This window comes from Empidonax traillii, unplaced genomic scaffold (genome assembly GCF_003031625.1).
Source record: "Empidonax traillii isolate 1590-97213 ecotype Southwest subspecies unplaced genomic scaffold, ASM303162v1 scaffold186:size1492175, whole genome shotgun sequence".
Classification (NCBI taxonomy): Eukaryota; Metazoa; Chordata; class Aves; order Passeriformes; family Tyrannidae; genus Empidonax; species Empidonax traillii.
The window spans coordinates 1,121,528-1,138,946 of record NW_020955379.1 but is presented as its reverse complement, the minus strand read 5'-3'; the positions used below and the strand labels follow the sequence as shown (position 1 = coordinate 1,138,946).

At 38.3% G+C, this 17,419-nt stretch overlaps 1 protein-coding gene across 2 annotated transcripts in view; it reads right to left on the bottom strand.

Annotated features, from left to right (window-relative positions):
- The window catches only part of MYOM1 (myomesin 1), a 75,457-nt gene that overhangs the window by 36,545 nt on the left and 21,493 nt on the right, over window positions 1-17,419 (bottom strand). For both annotated transcript variants that reach the window (XM_027886324.1, XM_027886323.1), the window contains exons 6-16: window positions 15,098-15,190; window positions 14,092-14,180; window positions 13,898-13,957; window positions 12,173-12,337; window positions 11,453-11,614; window positions 7,853-7,994; window positions 5,556-5,755; window positions 3,857-3,913; window positions 3,368-3,492; window positions 1,671-1,854; window positions 520-694 (exon numbers count right to left, since the gene is read on the bottom strand). In XM_027886324.1, coding sequence (XP_027742125.1) covers window positions 520-694; window positions 1,671-1,854; window positions 3,368-3,492; window positions 3,857-3,913; window positions 5,556-5,755; window positions 7,853-7,994; window positions 11,453-11,614; window positions 12,173-12,337; window positions 13,898-13,957; window positions 14,092-14,180; window positions 15,098-15,190 — 1,452 coding nt within the window. The remainder of the gene's footprint in view (window positions 1-519; window positions 695-1,670; window positions 1,855-3,367; window positions 3,493-3,856; window positions 3,914-5,555; window positions 5,756-7,852; window positions 7,995-11,452; window positions 11,615-12,172; window positions 12,338-13,897; window positions 13,958-14,091; window positions 14,181-15,097; window positions 15,191-17,419) is intronic.

Genomic DNA, 17,419 nt, shown 5'->3' with positions numbered 1-17,419 from the left:
AATATATGAGTGTTCATTAATATCTTGATTATTGCAAGTGAAAGAACCATTAGAAAGTAATACTGTTAGTATTATGTAGTCCACATGCCCTCCTGGCAGTCTAGATACACAGTCCAGAAATGTTTACAGTAGTCTTCCAAAACAACTTTGCTTCCAAACATTATGCAGTTTAGTTTTCCACGTTTGTAACTTCAGTCATTCCTCAATGTACTGTTTCTTGTCAAGCTGTACAATAATAGAATTAGCGAGCTACTTCTCTTTCCTTCACTGGCATGTCCACGTTTTTACCCCCTTGCCTAATTGTTTCTAATGTAAGGTAGGTTATAATTTCTTTTTAGACAAGGCTCACACTTTGAAGTATGTTTTTATAACTTCTTATGAACTTCACACGCAAGACTGACTCCAGCCCTCTGGCTACCACAGAGAGATTACCTCTGCTGCTACTAATGACTGGAAAACACATATATCTAATAGGTCAGAAACCGGTTACCATAATTTTCATCCTTTAAAATTCATTACCTTGTGCCTTTCACTGGATTGTTGTTACATGGTTCCCAGCGACCAGATCCCTCTACACTTGACTCAATGTAGTACCCAACTAGCTCCTTGGCATCTGGGGGTTCAGTCCAGGTGACAAGAACTGAGGTGTCTGTATTTCTAGTAGGCATAATACGGCCAGGAGCTTTGGGAATATCTATGGGAGAGAGGTAGAAATACATTAGTGACCAGCCAGTCAAATAAAATAAGGATGGCATTCTATTCTTGATTATATTAGCTTGACTAGTACAGATTTAACCTTCAAAAAACTTCTCTGATTTAAGGACAGGACAGGATCAGTAGGCTCAAGCCTTCGGTAGTGAGATTCCCCATTTCTCCATTGCCTATGATTCAGGGCATTTCCTTCAAATTATATTTAGTTTATTCCCTTGTACTGAATATCTGCACCAGAGATGTGATTTGGAGCCTTCTAAAAGGTAAAATGTATTAGGCGCACATTGAAGATCTTGTGCAGGCCATAGGATAAGCCAGAAACAAATGCCCTTCTTAGGTAGCCAAGAGCATCTACAGTGTTGTTCAAGGAGACGTTTTACTCTTCTTAAAAGTTGTAACTCACATTCATTAAAGTGCTCTGAGGACTTAATATGAAGCGAACAGAGACCATCTGGGAACTGGATTGAAATCTGCATTGCTATTTGGAAACAAATTGCTAATGTAAGTGTAGCTACTGATGTTTTACTGTGTTGAACGTCTTGGCTTCTCTTCCACTGAAAATAGTCTCTTCATTTCATGTAAGCATTAAATTCTTCAGTTTTGTTTAATTGCAAAAAAGGAAGGTTGAACTCTGCTGGTGTCTGGGCTTATTTTCAAGAAAGACTCCAAGTAAAACAAAACGTTTTTGTACTTCCTTGAATTTTCCTTTTCTTTTGCTATTTTCAGTCTTTGAAGCTCTTGGCATCCTTATTTTCCTTGGTTTGCATCTGTCGTTTGACTATACATTAAAGGTTGAACAATCCAAACCAAAATTATTTTAGTTAAAGGGAGTAAGTCATTCAGCACTTTTCAAAGCTGAATTATTTTCTGGGCCTCTATCTGCCTACAGACAGAACAATTACATCACAAACTGAAAAGTTACCATGGAGGTAATTTAATACACATGATCACAAACTTACCAAGTTTGTCGTCCACTACAGTGGCTTCAGTTGCTTCTGAGGGTTCACCGATTCCAGCTGAATTGCAGCAGCGAACTCGGAAGCAGTAGGATTTGCCTTCAGCCAAATCAAAAACTGCAAAGCGAGGAGACTTCACAGGGATCTCAGTGTTCACCCTTTGCCAGTCCTCTGTGCCTGCAACACACTGTAGGCAATCCCAGAAACCATTTTCAGAACAAATGCCTCTGAAAGCTCAGTGTCTAAGGCAACAAGGCTTTCTACCCAGACCACCAAATGCACATCTGCTGTGGAAAACAGGGAGACACATCCCTTTTTCTTTGCCTTTTCACAGAATTAGCATATTTCAAAGATTACAAATCTACCAGATGTCCACCTACTCCAGAAAACTTAGATAAAAGTTTACTATTTTTTATATACCAAAGCTAAAGTCCTCTGCATCACAAGGATGTGATACTATTAATAACTGCATTTGGATCACTTTCAAAATATGTTCTGCAGATATTCAACATCATGTAAAGACTAAAACTCCAACATTACTACAGTGCTTATAAATGTGCTTGTGTCACTCTTAATGTTTTTGGTGTGGCTTCCAGAATGAGGAATATGACCCTCATCAGGGTCTGACTGTCATTTCCCAGAAAAGAAATTAACATATGCAACTAATTCGCAAATTGTTTTTATTTCTGTGGCTAGAAACTCTACATATCATGATCACTTATACTACTAATACTTACTGAATAATTTTTCACTGTGATTTATATCAACTATAATTTCAAGTAATGGCTCTGGTTTCTGAGGGATTCAAATTCTCAGGAGAACGTTCTCTGACTATCTGACATTAGTGCTGAGTACTCAGCGTGTAATCAGTTATTGAAAAGCTTTCTTTTATGGAAACTCAAAATTCATATATTCACCCTCTCTAAGGCTGTTGCTAAGTGAAATTCACTTATTTAAATCAGATTTTGTACGAGAGATGAAAAACACATAATGGGAAGATATTTATGTCTCCCTTGATGACACCTCCAGCCTGATAGAGAAAAGCATTGATAAAAAACTTTATGAGCCATGACATGCAAGTAAAAAGGGTGATGGGGTGAAGAATTTTCTAGGCTAGCAGCCATAAAGAAACACCTCAGGAAAGCTGAACACTGAAATTAAAACTGATTCTGTTCTAGAAAATCAGACAAGAAATTCTGTCATCTTTGCTGAGTTGGTGAAGCAAATGCAAAGTTAATGTAGAGGATAAATATGAAAAGGCAGCTGGAAGAGAAACTGCTAATGCCAAGAAACTCTTGGATAATGCTTCCATCCAAAGTGTTAACAATCTGTCCTACCAGACAAATTTTATGAATATATTTCGTGTATTGTTATATATATATATAAACATGTGACTTTGCTCTGTGCTTTCTCATTATAGAGTTTGTCAGCTCATCTGCTCCAAGTGAGGTGAATAACACAGTTCACAAAAGAATATTACAGTTTGTGACACAATCTTCACCTGCTTTCCTATTTCTTTTCTTTCTTCTCTTCTTAGTTTATCCTAATCTACAGTTTAACAATTATCTTGATGAAGTTCTAGTCCTGGCCCTAGTTTGAAAGTCTCAGAGAGAAATGAAAGTTAACTAGAAGTCCAGAAGAGCTGGCAAAACAAACGTAAAAGGTTGCCACAGCATAATTTTGATTTTGTCCAATTTTACCTTTTCCACAAAGTACATGATACCCTCATGGCCTCTCTGTCCAGGAGGTTTCCAGCTAAGCACAACATAATTCTTGGTGGCTTCAATAACTTGGAGGTCTGTAGGGGGACCTGGAACAACACCCTCTGAAGAACAGAATAAGAAATTAATATTTAATTCCTTTATATTTGTCTCAGAAGTGGTGCCATAATTGAAATATAGGAGTATTAATATACCTTGCCACCTGATAATTTTAAAAAACGTAGAGTTAGAAGTCTTCTAAATGTCAGTTTTAAATGTCCTTCTTTTAATTCTAAGCATGCTTTTTTTGGGGGTCCTGAATAATGAAACCACATCTCAACAACCAAGCTGTGAATTATTCAAGGTCAAGTGGCTCTCAGAACAACGAACTTTGGGTGAGTGCCAAAGTCCACTGTACTCACTCAGAGTTCTCCTAATTACTCAGCCAGTTTCACATTAGACTTTTGTAGGCAAAAGGACTGTGTTTACCTGCAGGTTCTTCCTCAGTCACAATGATCTGTCCAGTCCAAGGAGCAGAAGGGTGACCTGAAACGAATGCCAGAGGTATCATGGGAATGGGAGACTTCCAGAACTTTTGAAACAATGAGAAAACTGACTCTTTTGTGGTTCAAAACTGGTATTTGCAGGGTCCCTGTGAGCTCTGGGTTTGGTTAATGCTGTAACTCTTATTCATGTAGCAAGCTAGTTACCCACGCTAGTTGCAGGCTTATCAGCTTGAATATTGTGAGCAGCTCAGCAACCAACATAGCTAGAAAATTTAATCCACCAAAACATGTCTTCCTTTCTGAAATGTCACTGAAGTCTCCTAGGTGACAAGCAGAGCTATTTGGCTCACTTCATTGTTTTCAGAGAATAATTTCAACTTTATTTTCTATCCTCTATTCCTTTGGTTTAACAGCTCACTTATTAAAAGAACAGCCGAATTCCTGCAGGCTGTTTTTTGTCTCCTTTTAACCACTTTCCTTCACATTACCAGCTTTTAAATCTCAGGTCACAGTCACAAACAGAAATGTCTCAGCCTGACTCAACACATCCACTTGATATAATTTGGGTGGCTCTCTCAGCGCCTCTACATTACCATATTATTGCAGTTATGCATTCAGTTATCAGCCGGGTCAATGCACTTTCAGAGATAATTTTTGCAATGCTGTTCTCCACCTCCACATTGCTCACCTTACAGTGGCTGATCTGTTTTGGAGATGCGAGCAGAGAGGGAGCCGGTGGGGAGAAAAGGTCATGAAGGATGAGGAGAGGAGATATAATGCAAATAGGTCAACAAAACCAGACTTCATATCCTGAGAAAGCTTCTATGCTGCCCATTGAGAAGAAGAGGCCTTCCCCTGACTTCAGGTTTCACAAATATGATTGAGTGCAATGTTTCCTGGCAGTGCCAAACCTCCTTCCTCTGGCCTTTTGTTTTTATCTTGAATAGGAACTTAGATTATCTGGCTGCATTGTATACAGTAACTCATACAAGCTGGGACCATTGGATCCCTGTAGCTTTGCGTACAATACCTCTTCATATTGGACCATTTTAATTTTATATGTTCAGAAATATGTAGAGATAGATTTTGAATGGAAGTAGAAATTGATTTTAGGCGTATGATTGTGGCATATGGGTAGAGGGGTGAACATGGAAGCAAGATACCTGAGACATTGTGAGGCCACAGGAAAAATATCCTTGACTTGTAAAATTCTAACTTTAAAGCAGAAAGCCTGGGATCTGTGGGGCTGTCCCGGTATTGCCCTGATGTTATTGCAAGACTTTGATTGTCACATGAGCACAGAATCAGGCACCCTTGTCTGTGTCTCAGAGAGACTATTCACAGGATCTGTTCAGCTATTTGTTGGCTGAACAAAAGTGAGTTTCTCTCGCTCTCCTGTGCCTTTTCCCCCCTCTTCCTGCAAGTTTGGAGCACAGCACTGCAGCCAGTCATAGCCGTTTCATCAGACAGAGCACTGAGTGCAAAGAGCACGGTGATTTCTTCTTGGCAAAGCTACCTCCAAAGAATATTTTGGTTTGTACTGCTCCCCCTAGTGGCACTTTGAAGGCTTCTGAGTTAATTGTCATAATTTTTCTTTTTTTTCCCTTTTTTTTTTTTATTTTTTTTTTCATTTTAAATGGGTTGTGACTTCTTAAGCCTCACAAGCAAAAAACACGTCTTACTTCTAAGCCTGGCTCTGTCTGCAGGATCCAGAGCAGCCACGGGCTCTGACACCCGGGACGGTAGGCTGACACCAGCTTTGTTCACGGCTCGGACTCGGAAAATGTAGGAACGGCCTTCAATCAGACCAGTGACAGGAAAACGAGCAAACTTCACGGGGTTCTCATTGCACTGGGTCCAGTGGGCGGTGCCGACCTCACACCTGGAAAATACAAACAGCATGAGCAGTGCCGGGAAGGGGCACCCACACGCCTTTGCAGCTCCACCATCTGTTCGCATTGATTTCCTGGTCCGCACAAGTTTCCACAGCAGTTTTATATACTGGTGACATCAAAGCAGCTGCACCAGGGTATCGGGGCTGAGTACGGTCTGGGCACGCACTAAATCCCTTGCAGCTGCACCCCTTTTTTCCTTAACTGAAGAGGGACAGGATCAGAACTCACTTCAGTGCTTAAACCCTCCAAAGTATGCTCAGGGAGTGTCAGCTTTAGCATACTTGAAGGGACATGAAACACCTGTCTCTCTTGCAGTTGCCAGAAGGTGACTAGTTCCTCTTTCCTGCACAGTGCTGCACTGTGCATGTGGCACACTGGGCTTCTCAGGGTGCAGAGACCTCCATGGTGAGTTCTGAGACCAGCACAGCGCAGGGATGGCCATGAACAGGGTTAAAGTTGGGCACTTAGCCAAACCCTGCTTCAGAAACCACTGAGGTTGCCAAGGGAGCCTGTGCTGTGCTGGCTGCAGTCACTTCAATGACAAGACCCAGCATGGTGCTGCTGGTCACACAGCTGTGAAGCCTCACACATGTCAGCAGGGTGATTTCTGGCAGAAGGAAGAGATATAACCAGCAGCCACTTCAGCTCAGAGGGCCAGGAGGAGCCTGTGGTGATGTCTTCCCAGTATCGAGCAATGTGGTCAACAGGAACATGGCCCTGTAGCTTGGGAAAGACTTTTTATTGCCGATGAGATATCTACCAAAGTGAATGTTACAGTTCCCACACCGTTTTCTTGGTAGATGCAAGCATTTCTGTTTGAGAAAATTGCTACCGTCCTGCTCAGGGCAGTTTTGTGGTTCTGGTTTCTGTCTGGGGTGAGGAATGTACAAGCTTTGCTTTTAGCACAGATCAGCCCTGTTGGCTTCGACCACCCACTCACTCAAAAAAGGCAGTTAGGGGCTATCCTGGCTGAATATTTGGCTACCTAAATGCCTTTGGTGGGATCAAACACTGGAGAGCAGCAACACAGCTTAGAATTTAGGAGCAAATGCAGAATAAAGAAGGTGAACACAAGAGAAAAAGCAAAATACCATTCGTCTTGCAGTTACCGTGTGCTAACATCCTTTAATAGCTTAGTTTTAAAATGAGATATTATTGTTCAGAGTCTAGTCCTATATTTTGTTAAGGATTTTTCAATTAATGGTAAAGAGCTCTATCTTAGTCCTAATGCAGCACAGTTACAGCACCAACTGACACTCAAAGGTTAGCAAAAAGTTATATGTAAATGTTGGATTTATTTCAAAAAGCAATGCCCTCTTTTTACAGATATAAAATGTAATATATATAATGTAAGTATATACAATGGCATAATACATGCATCTGAATAAGCCCATAGAAATTCCATATTACTAATGATGTATTCTGTTACTGAAATTCAAACAAATATTACCAGCACTGAAGATCATTGTAAGTCTCAAAATGCTGACTGAATTTCTTAAATCCTTGTTTCTGCACTCCTGCCACTGTGTGATATGTGGAGGTTTGGAGATTTCATATTTTTAAAAATTATTTCCAATTCTTATTGTTGCAGAGACAAACAAGTAAGCATGATTTGCATGAAGCTTGTGAATCTAAGAGCTTAGATAACAGCAGCATATAAAAAAGAAATCCAAGTCTCTAGGAGATAATATTTTGTTTTTTTGTTACATAGTAACTATTAGGAAAGAGGCAGAAGAGCTATGGTACAAAAGGAGACACATTTGCCTAATGAAACAGCAGACCCTATAAGCTCCCAAACACTGCAAAGTCCCAAGGCCTCTCAAGCTTATAGGAAGCAGCGAGTGCTGAGCTATGCAGCATCTCACAGAATCCTTTCTCTGCAGTTAAATGAAGCAATATGTGATTATTTCCATGAAAGTTAGATCAGGTCCAGCCAATATAAAAAAAAAAAAAAAAAAAAAAAGTAATTTCTTCAGGCCAGTAAAAAGAATGAAAATAACAAATGACTATTTTCAGTGTGCGTTTAGTTTTTTAAGTTAGAACAAGCAGCAATATGAATTCTCCAGTCCAGCGTGCTCACTGACCTGTCAATGAAATATCCGAGGATGGGGTTTCCTCCATCGACAGCGGGTTGCTTCCAGGAGACAATGACATAATCTTTGTTGGCATCTAAGCACTGCACATCCAGTGGTGCACCAGGAGCTCCAGGGATTTCAGCATCAGCGTCTATGAGGATGGAGGAATAGGTTTCCAAATGTAAACCATGGTTTTTTTCACAATTATAAATCTTTAAGGACCTAAATGTGTTCCTACTGAGCCAAAAAAATAAAATAAAATAAAAAAGAAGTTCCTTACTGGCTTCAAAAAGTATTTGCTTTTATATTGTCAGTGTTTTTCTAGGTTTTGGTTTTGTCTTTGCCACATTTACAAATGCTCAATATGTTACAGCATACTGTAAATGTAATTCACCTAGGCATTTTAAATAAAATTAGTACCATGCATTCTGGTTAGGGAGCTGCCAGAGACATAGCTGAACTAAAAACTTGGCAGACTGGGCCTTACAGCCAGGCAGTAGTTGAATCAGAAGTATTCACCCATTGGATATAACAACATTGAATTAAGTATTTTATCTCCACTCATAGTCCTTCATTGTTTGATTTTGGTTAGCTATGAACTGCAAAGGTATCAAAACTTTTTGAAGTTTAATTATACTGCACACACATTATCACTGAGGAATATAATCTTCATAAGGATGAGCGTATTTTTTCTTTCAAGTGTTTATCACAAATCTGGGACTGCTCGTGTCAAAGGGCCTTGACTCCAACAGCTTCTGGACATATCTTATCTAAAACTTTAAAAAGCAGAGCACAGTGCTGGGCACTAGAGAATTTTACTGTTTACACAGTCTGATTTGAGAAAAGGTGTCATTTTCATGTAGAGAAAAATAAGCTTTGCAGAGAGATTGTGTGAAAAACTTTCAAATCAGAGAGGTTGTTTCTCTGCAGAATAACATCAATTTGTACAATTACATGTAGCTATTTTCAAGGCCTGTTGTGAGCTACTTCAAAAGAAGACCTGACGAAACATATATACATGAATAAACAATATTTTGCTAATAAATATTTTTCATTCATTCCCTCTAAACCACAGACTTTTTAAAAAGGTTTAATATTACAAGGCATTACAGGACTTTGTATTACAGTATAAAGTAATCACTATTTTTCATGCTTTTGGCTTTCAGGGAAAAAAATGCCTTATAAGAGTATTTAACATGCTTCATTAAGTAAAACAATCATTTTCCTAAAAAAAACCCCACAAAACAGAACATGCTTTGCACTGTGCCTTGTCTTATAGACAGAGTTACATCTCACAGAGCTTTTGAAACTGCACTAAGTTTGCCAAGCCCTGGTTCTAATTACGGGTAACTCAATGCATTTTTAAAAGTGATAACGTACAGAGTAAACAATCCAGTTAACATCACAAAATACTAAGAACATTAGGAGCAATAACAATATGTCTTTGGTGATCTCTTTACAAAAGGTTTTAATTGCCCATATGTACTGCTTGACAGAGCATAAGACAACACAGTTTCTTTCCAAGACAGACTGGGAAATAGCTGGGACAACCAGCATTGCTGATCAGCCTCTAGGAGGCTAGGATTTCATCCCTGATGTCTTGCTGACAAATGATGACCTGTAGCCATGGCAGAGGAGTCACACATCGTCTCAAAGCCTGTCTGAAGACCTAACTTTTCGAGCCTGATCACTGCTTTGCTCCCTTCCATCAATGCACAGGGATTTCTAAGTGTGACACAAAAAGACAACTGCTCAAGGTAAAATAACACACCATTTTAGAGCAAATTTGTCTACAGTTTAGGAGAAGCAGTGAGGAATATGCTAGCCAACCAAGGCTGTGGGGACCACTTAAATAGGATTGTAAAATATGATTAATCTAATCAGAATTTGGCAAACACACCCATTGCCTAGTAAGACACTCTGGGAAAGGGGCAGTGGGTTCACAGTCAGGTCACACCTGCCTTGCTAGAAGACGTAATAGGATTGAGAGTGATCATTTATTTATATGGCAGCAGAATGTAAAACAAATAAAGAGAGACAAGTCCTATTTCTTATCACAGATGCTCATTTCAATAGACTCTTCAGGTGCTGAAAACATCTGCTTCAGTCATATTTTCTGAGCAGGCTGTTATCTCACACAGCTCTAATGGACTTAACAACACAGAGTAATTCTGGGCATGGTCTCAGAGCCAAGAATTTCCAGAGCCTTTTGAATTAGCACTACACACTTCAGCTGCTCTTAGCAGCTGGGACAGATATAGAAGCAGCACACAACCTGATAGCAACGGCTCCTTTTAAAGAAATAATTCTCAATAGAAGTTCGATGAAGTTTTTCATGATACAAGCACATAACACTCAGAAAAATGACATTTTAATTGTACACTTTGTTGCACTACTTTAGAGGATCACATAATGGTTGAGATTGGCAGACAGCTCTAGAGACTCCTTAGTTCATCCCCCTGGGTAAAAGCAGTGTCAGCTAGAGCTGGTTGCTCAGGGCCATGTCAAATCAGGGTTTGGGTGTCTCCAAGGATTGAGAGTCCGCAGGCTGTCTGGGTAACGTTCCAGTGTTCAACCGCTCTCACAGTACAAAAAAAAAAAAATAGAGTGTTTTTTTTTTTTTTTTTTTTAATGTTTAAATGAGCTTCCCTTATTTGAAATTATGTCATTTGCCTCTTGTCCTGGCACTGGGCACGACTGAAAAGAGCCTGGCTATGTCTTCTTTACTCCCCTTCATCAGATACATAATGTAGATAACTTCCTTCTAAGATCTCTCTTCTCCTGAACAGTCCTAGCTCTCTCACCCTTTCCTTATATTAGAGATGATTCAAGCTCTAAATCACCTTCACAGCCGTTCACTAGACTCACTCCAGTGAGTCCATGCCTCTTTTGTATAGAGATCCAAGAACTGGATCCAGCATTTCAGATGAGTCTCACCAGTGCTGAGTAGAGGGGTAGGATCACCTCTCCAGCCTGCTGGCAGTGCTCTTCCTAAAGTAGCCTGGGATGCCACTGCCTTTTTTTTGTGACAAGGGCACATGAGTACCTTGTTGTCCATCAGGATCTTTTCTGAAAAGCAGCCTTTGAGACAGTCAGACACCAGCCTACACTGCTGCATGAGATTAAGCTTCCCCGGGTGCAGATCTTTGTGTTTCCATTCCACTGTACTGTTTTTCCTGCACTGTGCATTAGAGACAATCCCTCAAATGGCATATAAAAATCTTGATAAAAATAGTGTAGTTTAACTAGAAGTGAGATAGTTACAAAAATGCATCTTTTATTATTATGTGGCTTTTTCCTCCTTATTACTTATGTTCAATACTCTTCACTAGCTGAAAGTGAGAAGTAGTGAAGTTACATCAATACCCTAAATTTCCTTCTCAGAATGCCAATGAAATTTAGAGTTCTGGCACATAACACCAAAGCACTGAATTTTCTACAGAGATAACATCTGCAAACAATATTTCTAGAATCTATAATAGAAAATAATTATTCTCTATTAAATGAGGAGGAAAAAAAAACACCAACCACTTAAATATCTGAGACCAATTTCGCCAGCATGTCTTGCTCAGTTCTGTAATGAGTTTTGTTCACAAGACATTATCCTACCTCGAACAAAGACATAACCACTGTACTCTTCATAGTACTCTCCCATTGTCACTCGTAGGGTGTAAAGACCTTCATCTTCCTTGTTTGCATGAGTCAGTGTTAATGAAGCTCGCTCCCCGCTCCACTGCATCTGGACCCATTTGGATGGCGTAATAAGAACACCTAGGAATTGGAGAATTTCATGATGAAAATGAGCTGAATCTACTGAGGAGTAGATTCTGAATACTGAGAATATATTTGAATAGATTGGAAGTACACAAGAGACCATCCTTATCAGACAACTTTCTGTCTTTGAACAAAATTACAGCTAATTCTGCTGTCATGAAAATTTTGTCTTCAATTTCAAACTGTAACTTCAGAGAGTAACAGGATTTTTTATTAGCTGTTGCACAACATATTTGTGCAACTACTTAAGAAATCTCTTGGCATATATATAAAAAGTAAAAGCTATATGGACTTTGTAGATAGTCCATATAGATGTTGGATCTGATTGAAATACTTCTAACTTAAATTTTTTTAAGAAAAAAAATTCCTAGAAGGCATTTCCACAGTGCCCTATGAGTTTTCTGTGGTTTCACATCAAAAGGCTAAATTTTGAAACAATTTTAGTCAAAAAGAGAAAATATTACTATTGGAAAAATTGAGAAAGTGATGATCAAATCATAGCATTCAGTTAAAAAAAAAAAAGAAGTTTGTAGTTCTGTTGTCAAACATTCTCACCATTTCTGTACCATTCAATGTCTGGTTTGAAGCGCTTGATATCAGGATTGATGACAACTGTGCAGCCCAGACTCATTGTCTCTCCTTCTCTCCCAAATGCTACATCAAACTTGTCGACAAAACTGATTTCAAACCTGGAAGCATAGCCATGAGGGGTAACGGCAACTGTATAAAGCAAAAAAAAAAAAAAAAAAAAAATCTGATGTTTACTTCGTCTTTCCTTTTGTGACAAAAGTAGGAAGAAAAAGTACTCAATAATTATGAATACAGTCTCAACTAAAGTTTGTTATAAATAGAACTATATATATAGTCATCATCCTCAGGGTAATTGCAGTGTTAAATAACCCGAACCCTTTCCATCACAAAGAATCAACTATGTCTTTATTCATACAACTCTAGTTCTTACAAATAGTTAATTTTATCAGGGAGAGACTCCTGCAGAATTTCATTTCAGTATTTTTAAAATTTCAGATCTGGGTGTTTTGTCCTTATGTTTGTTTTATAACTTGTAAAATCTTCTATTTATGATTAATTTTTTGTTCACGTCAAGTTGATCTTTAGCTTATATGGTTCTTCTCTTTCCCTTCTTGCTCTGTCTCAGAGCAATTATGTGTCCATTCAATCTTTATTTTTATAAGCTAAATAAACCTTTTCGGGGGCTATTAATATAAAATGAGCTCTCCAATCCCCAAGGCATTTAGGCAGTCTGTTTCTGTATTTGCTCCTGAATCCATCTTTTCTGATGCTCTATGTCCCAAGTTGTGCAGTTTTTCAGACAGAATATCCTAAGTGTCTTACACTTGGACTATACATACATGTATAGAACATTACATGTTTCTTTTGAAAACAACTGTGCAGATAAAACCTAAGGCCACATGTTCCTTTTACACAGCTGGCCTATACTCAGTCTTCCTGCGATCTATGGATATGTGCAAATCATCATCTTCCTTTCCCATAACCAAGTGAGAGATCCTAAATTGCATTGGAAGTGTATGGCATTATATTTTGTAATGTGGCACATAATCTTGTTTCTATTATTTCAGAGCTTTGGCATGTAAATGCCAACTAGTATGTCTTTGTAGCATCTCTCTGGTTCTATTTGTGCTGCTGGAATAAAAGAAAAGTCCAGAAGTGTCATCTATCAAGCCTTTCATGGAGTCCCTAGTGCACTTCATCCACATGACATACGTGGGTAGATTGTCTTATCCTCACAGAAACATCTATGCAATACTGTAAATAACATCATAATGCCAGGTTCTCGGGTAGAATAAACTACAATTTTTACCTTCTCATATTCAAAATAGTCAGATTGGGTTCTGGATATTTGATCTTTTCTGTATATTTTCCCAACTCACGGAATCCCACAGGCAGCAGATAAAAATGATTAAATCACCTACTCTACTGAGGCACATGCACACCCTAGCTTTTTTTTTCCAGGTCATGTTTTACATATTGCAAAAGATGAAGTGTCTCTCTTGTTGACAGATTTTATTTCACAGCGATGTGCAATATTAACAAGATGTTTATTATATGAGCCAATATGCCTAGAAAGCAATGCCATTCCCCTGCTGGAGAGACTAACACCATCTGAAATTATAGAGCTCAGGACCTTTATAAATCAGACCTGTTTCTTTTTAAAATAATGTTACTAAATATTCTGCTTAGTCATATGTCATGATGTCACAACTATAAATGGAAGTGTCAGACAAAGATATTGTAACTTACATGGAGACATGGAAAGACTTCCAGCATGCAAAAGACTTGCATCAATTTCTCCTTTGTACCCTATATGGAAAAAGACAAATCCGGTCACTATCACCAAGAGGTAAAGGCTCTCTGAGCCACAAAACCAAAACTGATAATATGCATCATAACAAAAAAAAAAAAAAAAAAACAAACACAACAACTTTGCAACCTACTCTTTACCACGAGGGAAGCATAAACTGAAACTTCTCCTTTAACATTCATAGCAGAGGCCCTATACTGGGCAGTGTCATCAAATTCACACCTGAAATTATAGAAATGATAAGTCAGAGCACACATTTACTCCTTCTTATAGCCCCTCCTATGTTTTAGACTAAGGAAACTCTCAGAAACCTGGGTAGAATCTGTAAAGAAAGAGCTTGGGAGGCAGACACACTGCACACTGGACTGATTGCAACCATTAAGTTTTTCCCGGTGTTAAAACCCAGGGTTTGAAATAAATGTCTCTTTTTAAATATCACTTACATATTTGCAATTGAAAATACAGCAAAAGTAGGGCAAACTGATAATATTTATCTCTAATTTACTGTCTCCTATGAAAAGAGTGTGCAAGCTGTAGAAATGGTAGATTTCATAAAATATTTTCAAAGGCACCTGGCAGTATATAAATTGTAAAATATAGATTGTTGCTGATTGGGTCTCATATTTTCAATGTCTTTTAGTGAAAAATAACTGCAAAAATTTCCCATTTGGAGGATGAGTACTGTTAAAGATCTTCCTTGTGATTAAATGACGACATCTCAGTTCTGTTCCTCATTTCAGTAAGAATTATGAACTTTGCTGTTTTTGGAAAACAATTAACTCACATATTTTTACCCTTAACTGAATTTTTTTTTCCTGTTTAACTGCACTCATCAGGCAGACAAGTGGGAAAAGTAGTCACAAATGTCTCATGTTTCTAACTCAATCATAAAGAGGATATCCAGATAAATAATCCAGATAAATAACTCAGGTAAATTACACATCCTCCACTGTGGTAAACCAGAACTCCTTCAACATTTAGGAGACAGCATTCACCTCAGCTGATATGTGTGATATGTCTGATACCACCTTACTCGGTATCTCTTACATGCCCAAGAGATATGTTCACATTTTGCAGGTCTCAATCCATAGCAACATTTCAACATAAGTTGTTTGTTAAATTATCTAGTATTCCCTTACTCGGTAATCTCCAGTGAGTGCAGTCCATATCGGCTTTCAATGATATACTTGCCAGGGTGAGTCTGTACATCAATGGGCACGTTGTTTTTGTACCTATGGAAAAGCAAAGAAAGAGTATTTCACAAAGAGAAACGTATAATTATATACTTTAAAAAGTCAAGTGCTTGATATTTGAAATAGAACATCAGTTTCTGCGTGGGAAGAATCTACTTTGGAAGTGTAGCCTCTCTCTTTTTATCTTTGACCTGCCCTAGGGAAATTTTCTAACTAAAAGGAGAAAATAGTCTTGAGTGGGATGAAAATCAGTCTATATTACCATGAACTTCATTCTATACTTGCAAAGGAAAGGAAAAGTCACATTAGCAGAGTTTTGTGAATTGCAAACAACGAAAATTCTATAACATCCTTACCCATTAGGTATCATACGTATTTTGTTTGGTTTGCATATTTGATCTACTTTTAAAGCCTCCATATTCACAAAAATGTCTGCTAAAAAGTTAGCTTTCTTTTTTTCTGTTTGCATAGCTAATGTAACAGAAGTCCTGATGGGGTTAGGCTGGTATACAGGATGAGTGTTTTCTGGTACAGGAATATCTTCAGGATGGAAAAGTTTACTATTCAAAATTCCCAGTAAGTAATTTTCAGGAATGAATTAATCAGTAGTTAGCTGGTCAGTAGTTAGCTGGTCAGTAGTTAGCTGGTTCTGCTAATTTCAGAATTTATATAAACAGCTTGAGACTCTCCCTCTGAGAATTCAGTAGTTCATAGTAAACTCTTCCTTACCAATTGTTGCATAAAATGTTGCCCATTCTGGACAATACATGGGGTAATCAGGCAAACGTTTGAGTGAATCCCATCTTAAGCAAGTAAGTATTCCACTGGTAATATGAAATAAATCGAGAATAGAAGTCTAATAAATTACACACTGAATTGTATTCAATACATTTGGGATTGATTTAAGGTCTATAAAGAAAAAATGTTTCCTAGGAGAGTGCCCTACTTTAGCATAGCTTTTCCTGTTCTCCATAAGGTACATAAATGAAGTGGAACGATAAATGGTGATAGAGATCTTCATCTCTTACTTTGATGTAGCTTAAATAAACATTTCTCCTCAAAAGAGATAATCAGACAATAAGCTTTGCTTCTTTATTTCAGATTTTAAATTTTAAATCTCTCATGACTTTCAGTCAGGGAAGGAAAATGATCTGATGTCAGTGGCTTGTCCCTCTTCACCAAATAAATCAGTAATTAGCAATTTTATTTTCCCAAGAATATTATTATTTTATCTCAAGGTGAAGCTATATCTGCAACAGATCTAAAAATTGTCTTTCAGTGCTGTCAGTGTTATGAAATAGAGAATATTTCCCTCGCTAGAAATATTTGGGCACAGTAATACATTGGGATTTTTTCAAGAGCCGAAGTCAGCAAGGACCACAAAACCTAATGCTTTTTATCCTGATCTTTCTCTCAACAAAATCTCTAAGAAAAGGGACTCAGTGCAGGGCAGTACTCTCTATTCAAGGGTTGGACTTGATGATTTCAGAGGTCCTTTCCAACCTGTCTGATTCTGTGATTCTATTCTGTACATCAATCAGCTGCAGAGATGCCTGACCTCATTACAGATCTCCTACTCTATTATCCTGACTTAGACAAAGAATAATACATGGGTACAGCAAGACTAATCCATTCCCCACCACTCTTCACCTCATATGTGAGGTGGTGCCCCCCCAAGACTGATCTGCCTGGGAAAACCTGGACCTCTTTACATTCCATCTAGTGTGTCAAACAGTTTAGAAAATAGAATAGTGCCAGCAGTTCCTAATATTTTCCAGGGAATATGGAATCCTGGAAAACAGGACTTGACTCTAAAATCTCTAACTTTTCTCCAAAGGGTTGGGCAACACTTGGATCCCATTGGTAGTGAAGTCATTTGGTAGCATAGGGTGCTGTGCAGAAATGAGCTTTAACTGGTCATGCTAGTGGCAGGAAGACTTTCCCTTCTTTTGTCTTCATTATCAAGTTAGTAAAAAATAATTGTTTAAATTTTTGCTTATTTATATTCATCTATCTATGGGAAGAATGGGGCTCATGTGTTAGAAGGACCACTTGTTATTTCTGGAAACGCAAATTCCAGAATAGCCAGGTCATTAGCTAACGTTGGACTGCAACCACCCACTGTCATTAGGCACTGATAGTTTATGCTTTCTGCTGCTGGTTTCAAATGTCCTGGCTTTTCCATATGCTTTTTTTTTTTTTTTTTTTTTTTCCAAGGGAGTCAGAACAGCTGCATCAGGCAGTAAGGTTTTCTTCAGAGAAAGCTCA